The 18,635-nt window shown below is 50.6% G+C and overlaps 1 protein-coding gene across 1 annotated transcript in view; it reads right to left on the bottom strand.

Annotated features, from left to right (window-relative positions):
- Positions 1–15,962: 15,962 nt before the first annotated feature.
- IGSF9B (immunoglobulin superfamily member 9B) overlaps positions 15,963–18,635 on the bottom strand; it is a 47,754-nt gene continuing 45,081 nt past the window's right edge. The window contains exon 20 of the mRNA XM_087828393.1: positions 15,963–17,673. Coding sequence (XP_087684519.1) covers positions 17,465–17,673 — 209 coding nt within the window. The 3' untranslated portion in view covers positions 15,963–17,464. The remainder of the gene's footprint in view (positions 17,674–18,635) is intronic.

The following is an 18,635-nucleotide window of genomic DNA, read 5'->3' as shown; positions in this document are numbered from 1 at the left end:
TTGCCAGTTTGATAGAAGAGAAATGGTATCTCTGTGTAGTTTAATTTTCCTTTCTGTAATTATGAGGAAAATTGAGCATATATTCATTTGTTTGAAAGCCATTTATATATTTTTTGAACTATTGAGTGTTCAATTATTTTACTTTGATTCTTGAGAGCTCCTTATATACTAGATGTATTAGCCCTGTATGATATATATTGCAAATATTTTCTCCCAGTTTATAATTTTTCACTTGGCCCTTGCTTATGAGCTTTTTATTTTACTTTTGGCCATGCTTTACATGGCCTTTCTGCCATGTAAAACTTTTCCTAATTTTTATGTTGTTAAATTTATTAATTTCTTGTAGGTGGAAATTTATTAATTTTTTAAATCACATCTGGATTTTGAGTCATTGTAAAAAAGTTTTTCCACACCCCAAATTATAGTACTTGTGAGGGCAAAATTTTACATTTAGGTCTTCAATACTTTGGGAGTTTATTAATAATGTCAGTTACCCTGTGTGGCAGTTATTGATTGCCTCAATAATGCTACATTAAAAATCAACTATAGCCTGGTCAGGCATGGCTTAGCAATTGAGCATCAACCTAGGATTCAGGAGATCACAGTTCAATTCCCCGTCAGGGCACATACCCAGGTTGCAGGCTCGATTCCCAGTCGGGGACATAAAGGAGGCAGCAGATCAATGACTCTCTCATCATTGATGTTTCAACTCTCTCTCTCCCTATCCCTTTCCCTCTCTGAAATCAATAAAGATATATTTAAAAAAAAAAAAAAAAAAAAAAAGAATCAACTATAAAATGTCAGTGGTATATAACAATAACAAGTGTTTATTCTTTATCTATCTGGAATCAGTTAGGTGTCAACTAGGCATCTCGCCTGACTTTGGCTAGGCTCACCCACATATCTGGGGATCAGCTGATCTACCTGGCTTCTAACAGAGGTGGGCTCTGTCCAGAGCACTCAGAGCAATGTGGTTCTCACCAGGTCTCACCCATCCTCCAGCAGGCTACCACGGGCATGTTCTCACGGCGACGGCAAAGAACAGTGGAGCAAGCCCCAAAGCCCAGGTTCATCCGAGCTTTTGCTCGTATAACATCTGCTGACATTCCACCTGCTGAAGCGAAATACCTGATCAGGTCTAGAGTTAGCGAGGGAAGGCAGAGGGAAGCTACGTGGCAAAGGATGTGAATACAAGAAGGAGAAATGAATTGAAGGCTTCTACTACATCCTGTAGTTGCCTAGATCCAGCTCATCCTAGATCTCCCTTTACCATCTCGGCTTCTTAAGTCTTGATCACTCACTGTCTCCATTTCCTCACAGTCCCTTTAACCTAATCCACTGCATCTTGGCTTTCTCTCCTTATTTTTCCACTAAGCCTGTTCTCAGCGATGTTGCCAATGGGCTCTGAATCTCCAAATCTAACATGCATATTCTGGTTCTTATTTTATGTGACACAACATGTTAGTTGAGCGTAAACCTAAGCCCTACATTCTGTAGGCAGGTCACATTTGTGCCAGATTTCTTCCGATTGCCCCTCAAGATCCATTCTCCACCCCTCTTCTTCCCTGCTCTCTTCTACTACATGAGTTACATCAATGGACTCCTGTACCCTCTGGCTTCTACTTGGTTTCAGTCTGTGAGAATCCTTGACAGGAGGGAGAAAGGAGATTGAGATCAAGGTACTAATTCTCTTGGTTCCATGCCTGTGAGGTCCTCTGGGGCTGGCTGTATCGCTTGTCACTGCTCCTCTCAAGGTGGCCTGTTCTATAAGACCCCTTTCTCCCAGTTATTCCTCTCATTTCCTACTTTCCTTCAGGCCCAGGATGGTGTCAGCCAGCCACTGAGTGCCTTTGTTTTAGGCACTACCTCATGTGGTCTTCCTACACCTTCCCATAGATTTCTACATAAACCTTTCTCTAACTTCCTGGTCCCTGCTGGAATTCTAGCTAATACAGTACATCGCTCCCCTCCTCATCTCCATCTACATTTAGGATGTGGACACCACTTCTACTCATCTAATCACATCCAATACTTTATATGGAGGCAGAGGGGAGAAAGTGAGACATTTCCTGACCCCTACTCTTTGAGGTTCTAGGAATTGAGGTGTCCTCACAGGAAACAAAAACAAGCACATAAAACAGAAGGAGCGTAAGAGATGGACTAAAAGGCACTGAGTGAAGTAAGGCAAGTACTGAGAAGTGACTACAGGTTTGGGCAGCATAGAAGGTAACTCAAGATGTTGATAAGGGCAGCTTCAGTGGAATGGTGGGGACAGAATTTCCAGTTGGACTGGGCTGGAAAAGTCAAAACAGTGACTATTGACTAATCTAAGGATAGGAGACAAAATTTTCATAACATGGGAGAATTTGTTGACCACTGAGTGAAAGTTTCCTAGGCCATTGCTTAAGGATTTAGGATCATAGTAGGTGCTATGGGGCCCCACCCAGATCCCTATACTGGACAGGTGCATTTGTCCCCTTTCTACAAGTGTTGGTGCTAGTGGCTCACACGTTCCCCATTGCTAGAGAAGAGGCCTTGACTGACACGAGCCTCCTTCCCACGAGGTTATGTGCTTCTCCCAAGGGGTGACCCAGAGCCAATGGCTGATACAGGGATACAAAAGGCCACCCCTTGCCTTAAGAGGGGGGCACTTCTATGGTGACCTCCATGAATCAGACCAAGGCTAGGATTCACCTGAGACCACATCCCTCTTTGCCCAGTCCCGTCTAGCTTTCCTTACTCCCTTACATGCATTTTCCGGAAGAGTATTCCCACTGTATTACCTGCCTTAGGCTCTGCACATAGGGAATTCATTCTAAGATCTGCTGTCAGAAGACTCTAGGATGACATTCTGGAGTTGGGTCACTTGCCAGCTCGCTGGCAACAGGACTCCATCATGGTGGTAGGTAGAGTGTTAATAGTCCCCAGCCCGCGCTAACAGCGCAACTGTTAAGATTCCACCTGTGCTGATCTCGATCTTGAGCAAGGGAAAGGTGAAAGGGATATACTGGGTCACAGAGTATCTTATATTTGAGAGACACTGGGAAATGAGTAAGACACATAGGAGCTGTGGGACTCAGTGGCTGTTGCAGAATGCCACTGATGCTTTGAGGAAAGTGACCAGAGCAATCAATCACCAGTGTAAAGCAAAGTGTGAGTCAAAATGTCCCCTTGGCAGCTTTAAGGAGACCTCACCTCCTGTAGCAGAAGAGCAGACAGAGGTGAAGATCAGACCCAGGACTTAATAGTAAGAGTGACAGGATATTGCAGAAGGCTCAGTTTCAGCCTGATGAGTCTCCCGTGCAAAGGCGTGTCTCTGATAGGGTGAGAGCAAGACCCTGCGATCTGGGGTGGGAACATACAGATAAATGCACTGCAGACCACTAACCTTCCGATTTCTCTGAAACCTTTGGTCCTGCAGGAGTAGCCAGTGCCCCTTGCCCAAAGATAGAAGCCCTTCCTCGCTTGAAGAAAATGCAGATGCTTCAATCAAGGCAGGTGACCTAACAAGAAATTCTTGACTTCCCAGCAGCTGCTCCATTCTTCCCTTATCACCAGACAAAGAATGAGAGTCAGACCTCAGTGTGACCCCGCTGGGCAACTGCTGAGTCTGCCAAAAAGACAGAGGTTTTACCATGGAGCTGCAGGGCCTGGCTAACGTGTACTGAGCAGAGACGGGGAGAAGACAGGGAGAAGATGCCTGGGCGTGGATCCTGTGCGTGCTGAATCGAGGGGGTCAGAATACAAAGCTCCCCACAGGAGAACTGATGAACACGGGGATGCTGTCCGATAACACAGGATTCCACACACTTGCAAGGCCCTGGAAGGGGATTTCAGTAGCTGCTGCATGAATGGTTCCTCAAAGCTTGAAGAAAGTGATGGTCCACATTAAATGAATTAGAGATGCCATGACTCCACTGCAGACTGTGGAAGGATGGAAAGCCTTAGAGGAGTAGGTGTGCTGGGACGGACCTACTATACAAAACCAGAAAACTCACCAGCTGACTGGTTTTTATTGTCGGAGGCCTCTCTTTTTACCCAAGAGATAAAGGATGTGTTTGTGAGAAGGGGACCAGCATGCATGAAAAGCTCAGCGGCGGCCGTCTCCATAGGCTGGGGCTGGCGATTGAACCTGCTGCCATGGGACTGAATGTCTACCAAAGACTTTGATTTTCCCCTTTCACCTCCTCTTCCTTCAGTCTTCTCCTCCTCAGTCACTCAAGTCAAAACGTAGGAGTCATTCTGGATTTCTCTCTGCCTTCACCTCACGTCGAATCTTCCAGCAAGCCTGCCTGCTCTCCCTTACAAACGTATCGCTAGTTGGTCTCACTTGTCTCCATCGGTACTGGCTGCCCTGGTCTAAAACACCATCTTCTCAACTTTGGGCTTCATCAGTGGTCTTTCACTCGTTTGTAGATGGTCCTATTTTGTTTGTTTAGCTGGTAGAACTACAGGCATTAAACGGGAATGTTATATTTTGGTATTCGCCCTCCATCTAAAGACCAACTAAAATGGGAAATAAGCACAGCAGGAGCTGATAAGCAGAGTATTGCGGAGATAAAATGGAAGGAAGAAGATTCCAGAGGTGAGGAAGATGTGATAAGGGGGAGGGTGCGATGCTGAGTCAGATCCACCGAATCACCCCGCACCTGACAGGGCGAGGCGTGGATGCCGGCTACACCTTCCGTGAGAGGAGAGGTGTAAACCAGTCACAGGAGGGTCACTGTGCCACCCACTCCGGAGTGTGAAATTTTGCCCAGGGCCAGCCTGTTAGAGCTAGGGACTCATTTAAACAAAATGGTATCAAACCAAAAAACTATCTTCATCACATAAATGAAGAGTCAGCCTCTCTTCTCCTGGTTCCTAAAGACTTCAGGCACTGTAAAGAAATTCAGTTTAAAAACTTCATTTGAATTAGCCACGGGGATAAGCAAGTCCCCTTCCAGTCTTTGCTCAAGTGCTCTCCTCGGTGAGGCCACTCTGAGAGCTCATGTAATGACACCCACCTCTGCCCTGGGGTGCCCCTTCCCCTGCTCCGGGAGCCCAAAAAGCACGTGTCACTGCACTGTATCCTGTGTAACTCTCTTATTGCAGCAGCTGTTTACTGTCTGTCCCTTCCCACTAGAACGTAAGCCCTGGAAGAGCAAGAACCTTCTCTATTCCGCCCACTGTGGGTCCCCAGGGACTGGGACAGGGGGTCGACACAGAACAGGCCCCCAGTACATGTTTGCTCAGTGAGTGAAGACAGTTCCTTAGCCTCCGCCCTCCAACCCTTCGGAACCATGCTGAACCATGACTTCAAAATGGGTTGATAGAGAGGCCGAAGCCAGAGGTGAGATTAGACAACATCGATAAATATTCCTGGGTATAAATAAAAATTAGAAATAAACGTTTTTAGCAAATGTTTATTTATAGCAAAATACAAAACATTTCTGAAGCAGACTAATGTTACATGAGGAGCAATTAAATACTAAACTGCTTTTAATCCATTTAACTTGCAACACTCCCAAGCACACCTTTGGGGGGGGGGGGGCTATACCTCTGGTCACGTGATGTGCCTTTTTTTTTTTCTTTTTTTGTTTGTTTGCTCATGTGTTTGCTTGTTTCATTTTTAACTCACTATATGAACATGCAGTGTTACTGGCAATGAGTTGGTTAGTAGCCGGCAAGCCTGAAAATACCAGCGAGCGGAGCCTGGCACAGCAGCCAAGCCACGGCAGCCACGGATTCCTCCTCTCCCTAACTGAGTTTGAGGCGCCACTCAGTTTCTAACTGGCGAGAGTCTAAGGCCAAAGGAGTCACTGTCCTTGGTCACCAGGGAAGGCATTATTGCTTGGGGCCACAGAGCAGGCGTGGCTCCGGGGGGGCCTCTCCAGTCGGGTCTTCTTTGTTGCTCAGGAAGAGGGGGAAGACCACCCATCGGAGCTCACCCAGAGGGGCAGCAGCTAGAACAGGCCCAGACCCAGGAATGGGAGGTCAGGGCCACTGTAGGAGGAACCCCCTTTCCCCAGAAAGCCAACAAGAGCTGAGGAGAAGAGCTCCTCCCATCTTGAGTCTGAGATTTGGTGTTGGAGGCGCCGCCTCCTGCACAGGCCCTTTATAAATGCTTAGAGTTTGCAGACTGAGGAGAAAGCACCTAGTGGGGAGTGTAGCTGTTTCCATACACCCCCATTTCCTGACAGCGAGGAAAGAGATGGAGACAGGAAACAGGTCATTGTTGTGAGCACCCCACTCCCGAGTCAACCTGGGCCTCCCTCTCAGGCCCCCAGTTAGAGCAGTCACTTTGGCATTGTGCACCTGTGAGCACACCCACACGCATGTACACACACACACACCAGCCCTCACACATGCACACACATGCACGCACACAAATGCCTGGTTTCCTTTCAGAGTCTACTCGGGAAGCAGAGGGTGTCCCATCTTCACCATCATCCTCTGCTCCAAGGGGTCCCCTTGGCGACAGGTCCCCAAGACCCAGCCCCAGGCTTGGCACTCGCTGGCATTCCCAGGCTTTTGAGAAGAGGGTGACAGAGCAGGGAGCTCACCAGAGACAGGTTTTACAGAGTGTAGAACATGTTCGTATAAGGCTTTGGTACAGCACCGATATAATGTTCTTGTAGTTTGATTTCTAAGTTGTCTTTTAGAAGAAAAAAAAAAAGCTTACTGAAAAAATAGTGTTTTTATTTACTTTTCAGTTACATACCTGAAGTTCAAATAGTGAGCCTCTAGTTGCTGTTCAAGTTCACACTCAAAGGTGTTCTGTGTGCAGCTGTACAATTTGTTGGTTTGTCCTTAATAGTTAACCAAAGTCAGCCAACCAATACCATGAAGTCAGCTGCCCGTGATAACTGACTTTAACCAGTCCATACATACAGAAATGAGAGAGAACACAAAAGCCACCCCTAAGTCTCCCACCCCAAACCCCTGGGGAAAAATCAAAAACCAAAATACAGCAAAGTTTAAGGAACCAGTGGGACAAAGGAGGTTCGGGCCAGCTGGCCTCTTCAAGAGCAGCACCATAAAGCACCCTAGCGCAGCTATGTTGTAACACTCGACATTCAAGAAATGGAAACGAGTTCGAATGGTCTTAGAAGACCGAGCATGGATGGAGAGTCACCCCCAAAGGAAGCTGAAGGAGGAAATAAGAGTTCGAAACGAGAGCAAGAACTCCCATGACGAAACTGAGAAGTCGTATCCAGGCTCATTAGAAAAGAGGAACTAATGCGAGAGGCCTCGAGAGGTATGGACTTTGTAAGAGGTCTTGGGGAGGCTGCACCAGGAGCCCCCCCACACTGCCTAGTCACCCCCTCTGTATGACTGCAGAGCACTGGGTGAAATGCGGAAAGCAATTCGTACAAAACTGCCTCCAGGTGTGCGATGAACAGTGCTACCCAGGACGAGACATTTCTCCCGGGAGAAGGGGACAAGTTGAAGATGAAAGGAACCAGGCATCACTGGCAGGAAGCAGGCTGTGGTCCCTCCGAGTCGGTGGCTATGCAGAAGGAGCACCTGGTGGAGCACAGCCCGTGGTGCCCTCAGTCGCTGGCCCCACAGATGGTAGTTAGGAAATCAAATCCAAATGAGGCAGTAAGATTTTTTGAGATTGATGTACACGACTTGGTAAGTGGAGCTTTAAACTGCTATTCTCTGCTAACCCAACCGTTCCCCTTGCAACGCTTCGGTCTAAAGTTCCCGCAATCGGGATCATTCCGTGGCGCAGCGTGTCCCGGGCCCCTGCCCCGCACAGCAGGAGAGGCCCCACACTCAATGTCGTGGCCAACCCCATGGGCAGGAGGCGCCGGGAGGTCTCCCCTTCCCCCTCGCCCTACTATTATATTGTCCGTAGTAGCTCAGCCTAACACCTACAGCAAACAGGAGTGAAAGGGCCCAGCAAAAAGCCAACGAGCAACGAGCAAACCCCTCTTCCCCAAGCTACTGGCAGATGTGAAGGAGAGAAAGATGGGGCCCCTCCTGGTCCTTGGGTGAGCAATCCCCAGTGGATCTGTCTGCCCTAAACACTTGCTCCACATTGCAGAGGGAGGCTGCGAAGATGCAACAATTCCACCACACGGGAACCGGGGAGTACGGCACAGGCATGTGGAACAGCTCGTGTTCCTGGAAGAGGCTGTGGGTCTCAGAGGCTTAATCAGAGCACCCGTCCCGCCAGCCTGTCCACTGACTAAGAGGTTCAAAGACAGGAAATTATGCCTACTCCATACAATCAGATCCCAATTCATTTGTGCCTCTATGAAGGACTGGCTCTTCAGAGAAAAGGAAGATCTTTGATGGGCTTACCTATTTTTCCTCTCCATGTCCACACTTTTAGCAACTTTCTTAGGGTTTGTGGCCAGGATTATGGGAAGGGCAGGTAAGGATTACATCCCCTCCGGGCTCCACAATTTCAAGGTAGGGGCTATGTCTCATCTTCACTTTTGCTCGCATAACTAAAGAGCCCAATTGGAGGCTGAAGGCTGGGGTGGGAATGTGCAGGTCAGTGACTCTTGGGCTCATATACCGTGAGGCTGCTGAGGATTCTAAGGGTCGAGCCTTGGGTTTAATGTGGACAGAAGTAGAGTTTGGAACAACCCTAGACCTGGTAGAGGTACTGACACTCAGAGGGGCCTGTCATGCTGAAGTGACTTATTCTACTGGTTGCACGTGCACCAGATGTGGGATGGGGTATGTGGAGAAGGAGAGGACAATTGCTCCAAGAGCCCAAAGAACAGTAATGGACAGTCTTCTTTGTGTGGAAGTTTTGGTAGGCTGAAAGGGGTTGCAAGCCAGAAAGGAGCACAGAATGTGCTGCTTTCTCTAAAAATTCTTACAAGAAACATCTGGTAAGAATTCTTACAAGAAAAATTCTTACAAGTCTCCTCTGGCCTCCAGAGAAGACTGCAGGAAACCAGAACCACCTCTGAGGATAGACACAGCCACTTGGGCTCAGTACTGGAGCCTTTCTAGTACTGCAGGAACAGAGCCCCCCTACCCCCCTTCAGTGTCCTTGGAAAATGGGAAGTGTTTCCAGCAGGTAATTCCAGGGACTCAAGGGCAGTGCCTGAGTGAAAGGCAGTGATCCATAAGGTCTACATTATGGAGGCAGAAGGGTTAGGAGCCAGACTCAAGCTCCACCCTACCTACCTTACTCTTCCCATAATACCCCCAAAATGTTAAAAGAGTCCTTCCCCTGGCTGAGGCATCCAGGTTCCTCTAATGATCAAACTCCGTGAAACAAAAGCTCTTGGACAACATGCCACTTTGGTTGGGGAGGAGGGGTTATATTGTCTTTCGGTTGACGAGCAGGATAAGAGCTGAGAGACTCATCCACGAGTTTCTCCTGGCTGCCTGCACCAGCTGGCCCTGCACCAGCTCCAAACACATTGCCCTCAGCTCTGCCCGAGTTAGGAGAAGGAGCCAGCACCACGGAACGAGAGCTGAGGCCGCAAGGCCTGTGGCTCTTGGAGCACATGTGAGGTCTTGAATTCTCAGAGAGGTATCCTTCAGGGCGCACAACATTTCCTGCTCAAACACAAGGGAGCTCCTACTCTCCAGAGTCCAGTTCTGGGTGAAATGTTTCTGATACATTGTTCAGTTCTCTAAGCCCCAGGCCAGGGGCCAGAGGAGTGTCCACCTGGCGCCACCCTCCCTGTTATGCTCCAAGTTCTTTTCTCACTCCCCATCCTCCACTTAGTACCCCGGGACTGAACCACTCCATTTCCAATGCCCCCTTGTTTTCCAAATAAAATACTAACTGAAAAAAAGGCATACATGATATATTCATCCTAGATGTCACATTCACACCGGCTCCAAAAAACTGCAGCAAGAACGAGCAGGGTACTCTTCTCCGAGACTGAGTCCACGCAGTCAGCCCCACAGAGCTATCCCGAGATGCCTCCCTCCCGCCACCTCGCCCTCTGGGAGGGCTCGGGTGAGGACAGGTCCTGCAAGGCCCTGAGCAATCGTGACTTTCTCCTTTCCAACGCTGCTGAGCTGGATTCCTGGGGAGGAACTGAGTACCAACCCACAGCAACATGGGGATGAGTTCAGCTCTCCAGCCACACTATATTAAGCACCTGTGCCAAAGCTTTCAAGCCATAGTGTCCCCTCCCAGTGACAAGCAAGACTGTGGGTCCTGGTTTAAGGAGCTATCAGACCCAGTAGTTCCCACAAGCTTCAGCTCACTTGTCCTTTCTGCAAGTGGACTGTTTTGTTGTTTTTAAATTTTTCATATATACATATTTCCATCACAAATATCCAAGCAACTCTGAACAGAGTGCCTCAAAGGAAGAGGCATAGAGGGATGGGGGCTGCGGGGAGCGTCAAGGCAGGAGCTAGTATCCCAGACCACCTGGGAAGGTCCTGCTCCAAACATCTCTAAGCACAGGTACAAAAATAAAGCGAACTATGACTTCATATAGATATATAGATATATAGATAAGCTAGCTAGATAGACTTTATATAGGTTTCCTCTCTATGTATATGTGTGCTGAGGGCACCAGGCCCCACTCCTCTGGCCCAGCTTGAGTCTTCTGCCCTCCCATTCCCCATTCCCCATATGTCTCACGTGCCTGGAGCCTCCCACTCATGACTATTGCATCTGATCCTTGCGCCCACCCACCCCCTTACATAAGTTCCCCTGTCTCCTTAAAATAGAACAAATTATATATATTTATATATTTTTTATATACAATCTCCATAAAAAATACACTGAAGGTGGTATTACGAACTTCACCTTCCTACCAAGCAGAAGTTGCCTACCAGAGAAAAAGTCAACCAAAGAGAGGCCTGATACTCCTCAGGTGAATTAGTGTGTCCCTACAAATCTCTATACACACACACACACACACACACACACACACACACACACAGAGCACACCACAGCACCTACCATAGAACAAAAACCTACCATACCACAAATACCCAGGCACCACAGCACGCACACACTCCCTACATACCCGAACATGCACACCACACACCGCACACCACACAAACACATACACCACACACACAAGACACACACCACAAACACACCACCACCACCACCACCACCACCCCCCACACACACACATTCTCACACACATACTCTTACTTCCTGAGCCCAGGAAAGGAACACAGACTAGACAGCTGGCTGGGGGTTAAAGACCAGGTTGAGAACCTGGTAAGTGCAGAGGAATAGGTACGACGACCCTCTTTCTCTGACCCAGCCAGGACACAGTCTGCTCATGACAGACCTCTGATTGTTTGCAGTAGGCAATATATACATATTCATTGACAGAGTGATTGACAGTTTCCCTCCCAAGGACTGCAACGTGACCATGAGAAGGTCTATCCCCTCCACTGGAAACAGGTTTCACAGATGCCTTAACCTAAAGGAAGCAAAATGGCCCTAAGTCCTCATGATCAATATGAGGAGAGTTGGCATTTGTCCCTTCCATCTACATGTGAACACTCCGCACATGGCCCGAAAGCATGCTTGTGGTATTTCTAAGGCTGAAAATGCCCATCCCCCTCCCCAGCCCAACCTCTCTTCCCTCCCAGATTCCCTTCCCCACCCAACCATCTCCCCATCATAAACCATGCACAAGTTCAAGATCCATGGAGCCATATATAAGTGGGGTAAGGAAGGAAAGGGAACCTAACTGGTGTGTATATGGGGTGGGGGGAAGAGCTTGCCCTAGGTCCTAAAAAAGTCCAGGAAACCCAGCGCCAGGGAAAGGTGGAGCACATTTCTCCAAGGCCCAGACAGCCATTCATGTCACCAGCGAGTGGGATGGGAAAGGCAGAGCCAAGGGACCAGGGACAGGAACTGAAAATGCATACCTCTCTAATTCCCAATCTAGCTCCCCTGGCCAGGGCCACGAAGCTGACAATGATGCCATCAGTTCTCTTCAGAAACCCTAACTACCACTACAGACCCACCACAGAAGAGAAACCCATGTGACTTCAGCTGCTGGTTGCTCTTCCACCAAAGTAGCTGGCAATGGAGATACTCTGACTCTCCCTTCTCTAAGGCATGGCCAGCTATTAAGAATAATTGCACTCGTTTTTCAGTTTTCCTTATATTACACGGAAACCCTTGGGTATGAGGGCGTCTTTGGATCAGACTCATCTATTAGGAATTATTCTATCAGCTTAAAATAAGGTCGAGAAAACCCTTCCACCCTCTCAGCAATCCAGCAAACAAAACATCGGGTGGGGATGTTTCATTTGCCCCTGAAATACTTATTTGAAAGTAGAGACAGGGAGGCCCAGAAATAAAGCACTGGACTAGTGTGGCCTCACAACCAGTCAGAGGGAGGGGTGCAAACAGACACCCCTAACCAAACAACAAGTGGCTAGGAGTGCTGAAGTCCAATCTGGGCTTAGATTCTTGGTTTACTGACTTCTTCTAAAGAAGAGATTTTTAATTCTGCCTCTTGATCAGAAAGGAGGCAGAGTTGGAGACATCGAAGAAGACAGAGGCATGGCTGGTCTGATCTCAGGGTAAATCTCTTTCCTCTCCTATGTCAGCCGGACTGGTGGCCTTAGCCCACCAAAGGAAGAGAAACTGAGAAAAAACCTCTAGGTAGAAAGCCTCTGTGGTGCTTCCCGGTCTGAAGGCAGTCTCCGTACCTCAGGAAGAAAGTGTAACAGGTGCAAAGCCAAACCCTGATCCCTCATCTTCATCACCAGCAACAGTTTCTCAGGAACGGCTTTAGGTCCTGGGAGAGGAAGAGAGGCCACCTGCCAGTTCTGCTCATGAGAACAAACCCACGGAGCTCACGAGGGTGATTCTCCCTTCTCCGCTGCCAGAGTTGGTGACAGCCCAGGCATCTCAAAGACAAGCATCCTACTGGGGGGCCTGAGGAGCCCTCAATAACCAACAGATAAAGGTGAAAAACATCACAAAAATATGTCCTTGTTTGGTTTGGGCACTTAGTGTTATAGGCTAATTCTAGTAGAAGCAAAGAAGTCCAGCTAAGCAGCAAGACCTCATCCAAGTCCAGTCTGGGCTTACGTGCCAAGGCCCCAGCTCCACAGTCTTTCTGCAATTACAATATCACTCTTCCACAACTGCCCCCAAATGATCACCCCTGCACCCCTCCTCAGCCTGCCCCACCCCAGGGCAATCTCTACTCCTCCTTTTCTTAAGATGGCCTCCAACCGGTACACTGCACCCTCAGGAGTAGCTAAATCATCATGTGCCCCAAAGAGAAGGGTGCTGAAGCCTAGATGTCTCCTGGGTTTGGCCTCACTGTCTTATCCCAGGACCCCCACTTTCTACTCCACAATGGACCAAACTCTATATTCCCCTTCCAACCTCACAGGCCTCTGGCAAAGAACCTGACCTCCTCCCTCTGCTCCAGCTCTCTAACTCCCCTCCCTCAAAGACCCACCCTATCAATTACTTTATTCATTCTCGATCTGGACATTATTAGCACCCCTTCTGGACCCTCTCCCCAAAGCAGCAAGGGCAGCCACATGGGGCCCCGAGCCTCCAGCCTGCAGGGCCTGCGTCCCTTTATTTTGGACAAGATGGAAAGGCAAAGCTGGGCCAAGAAGGCCTGGGGAGAATGTGCACTCTTCCCCGAGGGGGCCGCTCCTCCACACCTTCCGACTCCTTCCTACTGCTCCCAGCAACCCCTGCGATGGCCCCGAAGCTCCTTTACATGCAAGCAAAGCAAGCCCAAGATTAACCGAGAGCTTTTCTTCTCTTACGTTTCTCTACATAATACTAAAAGTACTTTATGTACAATTCTCCCCCAACCCACCCCAAGCCCCCAGAAGGCTTTTTCTAACAAATTGGAAGAAACAGCTCCAGGCACCCACACCTCAGCCCTGGATTCTAACCCTGGGGGTAGCAAAGTAGCCCTGAAGCTACTGTTTTGTCAACCTTGAACAAAAAACAAAAAACCTGGTTGGGAAATTCTACACCTTAACCCTACCCAGTTTCCTCTGTATGAAAAGGGCACAGGAAAGCAATGGAAATCAGTTCAACCCCAAATAGATCCCAAATCAAAAATAAAGACAGAGAGCTTTAAAAAATACCAATAATTTCTCACCCCGATCCACCCTAGCTTGAGCCTCCACACCCCAGGAGCATGATCGTGGGACATGGGCCTCTTCAAGGGGGACAGGGACCCTGCCAGTCCTGGGGATGAAGCAGCCTTCCTGTTGAGAAAGTAGAACCTCAAAGGCCTCTCATATCCTGCTCAAGGAAAGCTGCCAGGGAGACAGGCTGGGAGATACGGTGGGAGCGTTGCCCAGCACAGGCTGGGGGGGGCCACAAACGACAAGCCGCACGTAGGACCCCACTCCTGCCCCGAAACCCACCCAGTGTTGTCAACACATGAGACTCCCCTTCTCCTCATTTTCTTTCCCCAAACAACTGCGGTGTCAAGTCCCCCTAAAGGCTCGAGCCTCTTCTAGAAGCATTTGACCCCTTTCGTGGTCTCCAAAATCACCTAAGCCTGAAACAGCCACGGTTTCCAGGTAAGATGCGGGACGAAAGGGCAGGCAGAAGACTGAGACCGGGAATGGATCTTCACCTGAGCTACTTCTACTGAGGCTATCAGACCATAAAAGCCGAAGTCTGGGAGACAGCTGATCTCCCACACAGTGGAACGTGAAAGTCCGAGAAAGCTTAATAGTGCTCATTGCAACTGCTCAGGGGCAGAGGGCAAAGGATGCTTGGTCCCGAGAAACGGCTACACGGTGCACACGTTCACGGACATACCCTCACGGCCCGCGCTAGAGCGCGTGCCCATGACATCGTCCCTCTACCGTGTGGACAGAGGGCTGCCTCCTGCCGTTTCCGTCACAGTCCTAACGGAAGTACTGAGAGCTCCCAGGCGCAGGAAGGCAGATGGACCTCAAAGACACTGTCACAAGAAGGAAGCCCTCTTGGGAGGAGAAATGAGTCCAGGCCACCCAGAGAGGCTGGCTTGCGTCCCCTGGCCGTCGGCAGGCCCAGCACGGGTGCCGCCCAGTGGCTGGCAGAAAGCAGTGCTCCAACCCTTGAGCCTGCTGTGCTTGAGGTGCGGGCGGCCAGAGAAGGAAAAGGGAGGAGTCAGCACCTTTGTGAGCACTGGCAAAAGCTCCCAGGTGGGTCCCCTGGGGAAAGCACAGCTGTAGTCTGCGGCACCTCGGCCAAGAGTTTGGCTCGGGGTCTTGTACAACATCCTAAAAAGGCCAAGCCTTCCCCCCCAAATTCTCCTTTTGTAACCGGAAGGGCCTAGAATTCTAATACGGGGTTGACAGTCTGGCCTAATTCATCCTGAAGTCCCACATCCCTGCATCCCACACTGACATTCCAGCTGGGACCAGGCCCAGCATGAGAAGGCAGGTCATGAGAGCGCAGACGGGGGCCCCCTGATGCAGTGTGAGGCCCCACGTGCCCTAGGAGAGGTATCCGTGAGTCACTGATCGGCTCGGTGGCAGAGGCAGTGCTATCTTGGGAGAGAAAGTCACCCACCCCTGGATCCATCTGGCTGGAGCCGCTGGCCGGGGTTAAGACGGGTTGGATGTCCAGAGAAGTGCATTAGCCGGAAGGTCCAGGTTCCGCCCCCAGGGTGCAGAGGCTCAGCCCCAGAAAGATGGGGCACTAGACAAAACGAGGGCCAGAAACTGCTCCTTTCTACCTCTTGTGCCACGCATCACATTCGGAAATGAGCTGTGGCTGTGCGGCCTGTGTGGCAGACCCGTGGGCGGAACTGGTCCTCGCACATAGGCGAGAGAGAGGAAGCACCAGGGTCTATGGCAGAGAACTCAGCCCTAGGACGGACGCTCCCAGCAGGAGGCCCCACCTGGCCTAGGTCCCTGGCTGAGCCACTGGCAACTGCAACGAGACTCACAGCCGCCTCCAGTGCTTTGACTTGGCCAACGTCTAAGCAGGTAACTGAGGAGAGGTAGATGTCCCCAAACCCACCAGGACAGCAGCACCAAGAAAGAAATACTTCAAGGAACCCAACAGCCACCTTAATCCCCGGTGACAGCAGGGCAGCTCCCACACAAGAAGGGGGGAAGAGAGCCTGGATGCACCCGTCCACCCTCTGCCCTGTATTTGGGCAGAGAGAGATGCATCTTTAGTTGTCTTAAGATGACCTCGCAGAAGCTCTGGGTGCTAACAGTTTGAACTCAGACAAGATTTTGGCAGAGAAAGGCTCAGAGCCCCTCCACCGTCACTCCCATGCCTCAGCCAGTTCCTCTTAAATAGAACCAGGGGGAGAGAGGGCATCCGGAGCAACCCCAGACCCCGGGAACCTGAGGCATCCTGGCTCCGTCTGATCCCGTTCCATGGGAGCGGGCCTGCAGGGTGAAGGAGGGCCCAGGCCAGAGAAGAGTCTGCAGGCGGCACTTGAAGAGCAGGGAAAGGAGCAGCCGGCGGGCTCCCCATAAGTGGCAATTAATCAATCTGGGAAATTAGCTCCCACAAAAGGAAAGGAAGAACCCAGTCAGCAGCTTTGGAACAGCGCTCTAGAGGGTGCCGAGCCAGAGGTGGGGTATAAATAGAGCAGCAGCAGCATGGTGCTCAGAGCGGCCGGCTCCAGAATGGAAGGCCCTTTGGCCCCAAGGCTCCTGGCCCTGGCTGGACCAAAAGGGACTGAGGGATGAGCTCGAGCTTGTGCAGCAGGACCTGCTTCTCGGCCCTGCTGCTAAGAAGCTCCTACGTCTGAGCCAAACTGTGGAAGGAAGACTCCAGTCTGGCCCTTTACCTGCCACCCTTTCTTCACCCAGGAGCCGAGAGATAAAGGCTTGTTTAGTTCTGTGGCAACTCATTGCTGAGCCCCCAAAGCAGGCAGCTGGAAATCATGACAAGCCCCCATCTCTGCTCTGGATGGGAGAAGGTAGAGAGTCAGATGGTGAATTCGGCTGAGAAGCACGACTCCTGTTTCAGGAAGAACAATCCCTGAGACGGGCATCAGGACACCCAGCCAGCTCCCCGCCAGTCCTAACCGTGAGGCCCACTTGACTGCTGCCCTGGTCCTCCCTCCATTGACCACAGAAATAAACCGCACTGCGCTTCAATGTACATATATATACACATAGAGAAGCCACAAACTACACACCTATGCACGTGTGCCTATATCTATATATATGCAGAGTTTGGGAGGTGGGATGGACGTCCAGCCCTCTCCCAGGACTTAAAGAACTGAAGCAGAAGCAGAGAGCAGTGAAAGCCACCGCTTTGCTCTTCACTCCCAAAGATCTGTGAAGAGGAGAGCGGGGCGGAGGCAGACATCTCCCTGTCCCCGGTTCACTTCCCGATCTCCACCCGCAGCCGAAAGGTCTGCCCCAGTCAGTCCCACGTCCGGAAGACGCAGCCGCTCTGCCTAGCGAGTGACCGGGCGGAGCAGAGGTGTGAGCGGCCCTCCGAGTAGCGGCCGGCCCGGCCCCCAGTGGTGGGGAAGCCACCCCGCACCGTCACCTCGCACCCGCCCTGGCCCTCGGCCCAGCACCGTCCGTCGGGGAGCACTCAGAGTTGTCATCACAGCAGAGTGGCATGGCCGGGGTCGTCAAGATCCACGCTGTTGAGAATCGCCGTCTGGTCTTCTGGAAGCTGGCGATGGCACAAGTCCGAGAGGCGGGCGAAGGGGTCCGGCCGAGAATGCCTCTTCTTCTTTCGGAGGCAGACAGCTTCGTCGGGCCACAGGACCTGAGAGTCTGGAAGCTGCTGAGCCTGGGAGGCGGGACCGTCTGGGGAGAAGTGAAGAGAGTGGGTGAGAGGAAGGCCGCAGCCTCACGCGCTCGCCTGCTCCCTGCCAGGGCACACATGCCGGTGCCAGCGTGAACCAAGGGCTCACCTGAGCGTACAGGAGACAGCAGGGTACAGCAGAGAAACTACCTTCTTTCACCCGGCGGCCACCCACACCCACGTCGCTGCCCTGGCTCTCGCAGGAGTCAAACAAGCAGGGTGGATCTAGCCCATCAATACTTATATTTACCTTTTATTTAATGTCAAACATGCTTATTTAACGTATTTTATATATTTATTTTTCCTTTTTATGACAGAAATACTGCCCTGACTGGGTGGCTCAGTGGTTGGAGCGCCGTCCCGTCATGGAAAGGCTGGGGTTCTCCTCCCGGTCAGGGCACGAGGCTAGGTTGCAGGTCCGATCCCTGCTCTCTCTCTCCCCCTCTCTCTCCCTTCCTCTCTCTCTCAAAAGAAATCAATAAAAAATTGTCTTCGGGTGAGGGTTAAAAATATATATATTAATATGTCTATTTTAGTGCCACCCCGAGTCCAGGAACCATTCTAGGTGCTGGGCTTGGAACTTAATACATTTTTCTCATTCTTTCCCCTCCCTTCAAGCAACGATGGACTTGACGCGAGGTCTCCGTCATATGCGACAGAGGCCAGCACGGCCCTTCCTGGGCGCCAGGGCCACTCCCCGGCCTTGTGGCCCTTCCGGGGGTCCAGAGAAAGACCTTGTTTCTAGAAGCTTATATTTTAACACAGGAGTGAGGAGAACAAGGCAAATGGTAAAGACCTAAAAGCTACAGAAATAGTTTTCAGATACTGCAAGTGCTACGGAGAAAGATAAACGGGGGTCACGAGGTAGCAAATGACGGAGACACCGCTGCTCCCCGAAAGAGAAACACCCGTGAGCCTTGTGAAGATCTGAGGCAGTGTTCCCGACAGGAGGGACGTCACGTGT

Source organism: Miniopterus natalensis, chromosome 20 (genome assembly GCF_054644295.1).
Source record: "Miniopterus natalensis isolate mMinNat1 chromosome 20, mMinNat1.hap1, whole genome shotgun sequence".
NCBI lineage: Eukaryota > Metazoa > Chordata > Mammalia > Chiroptera > Miniopteridae > Miniopterus > Miniopterus natalensis.
The sequence above is the reverse complement of the archived record's forward strand: the minus strand, read 5'-3'. Positions and strand labels throughout refer to the sequence as shown.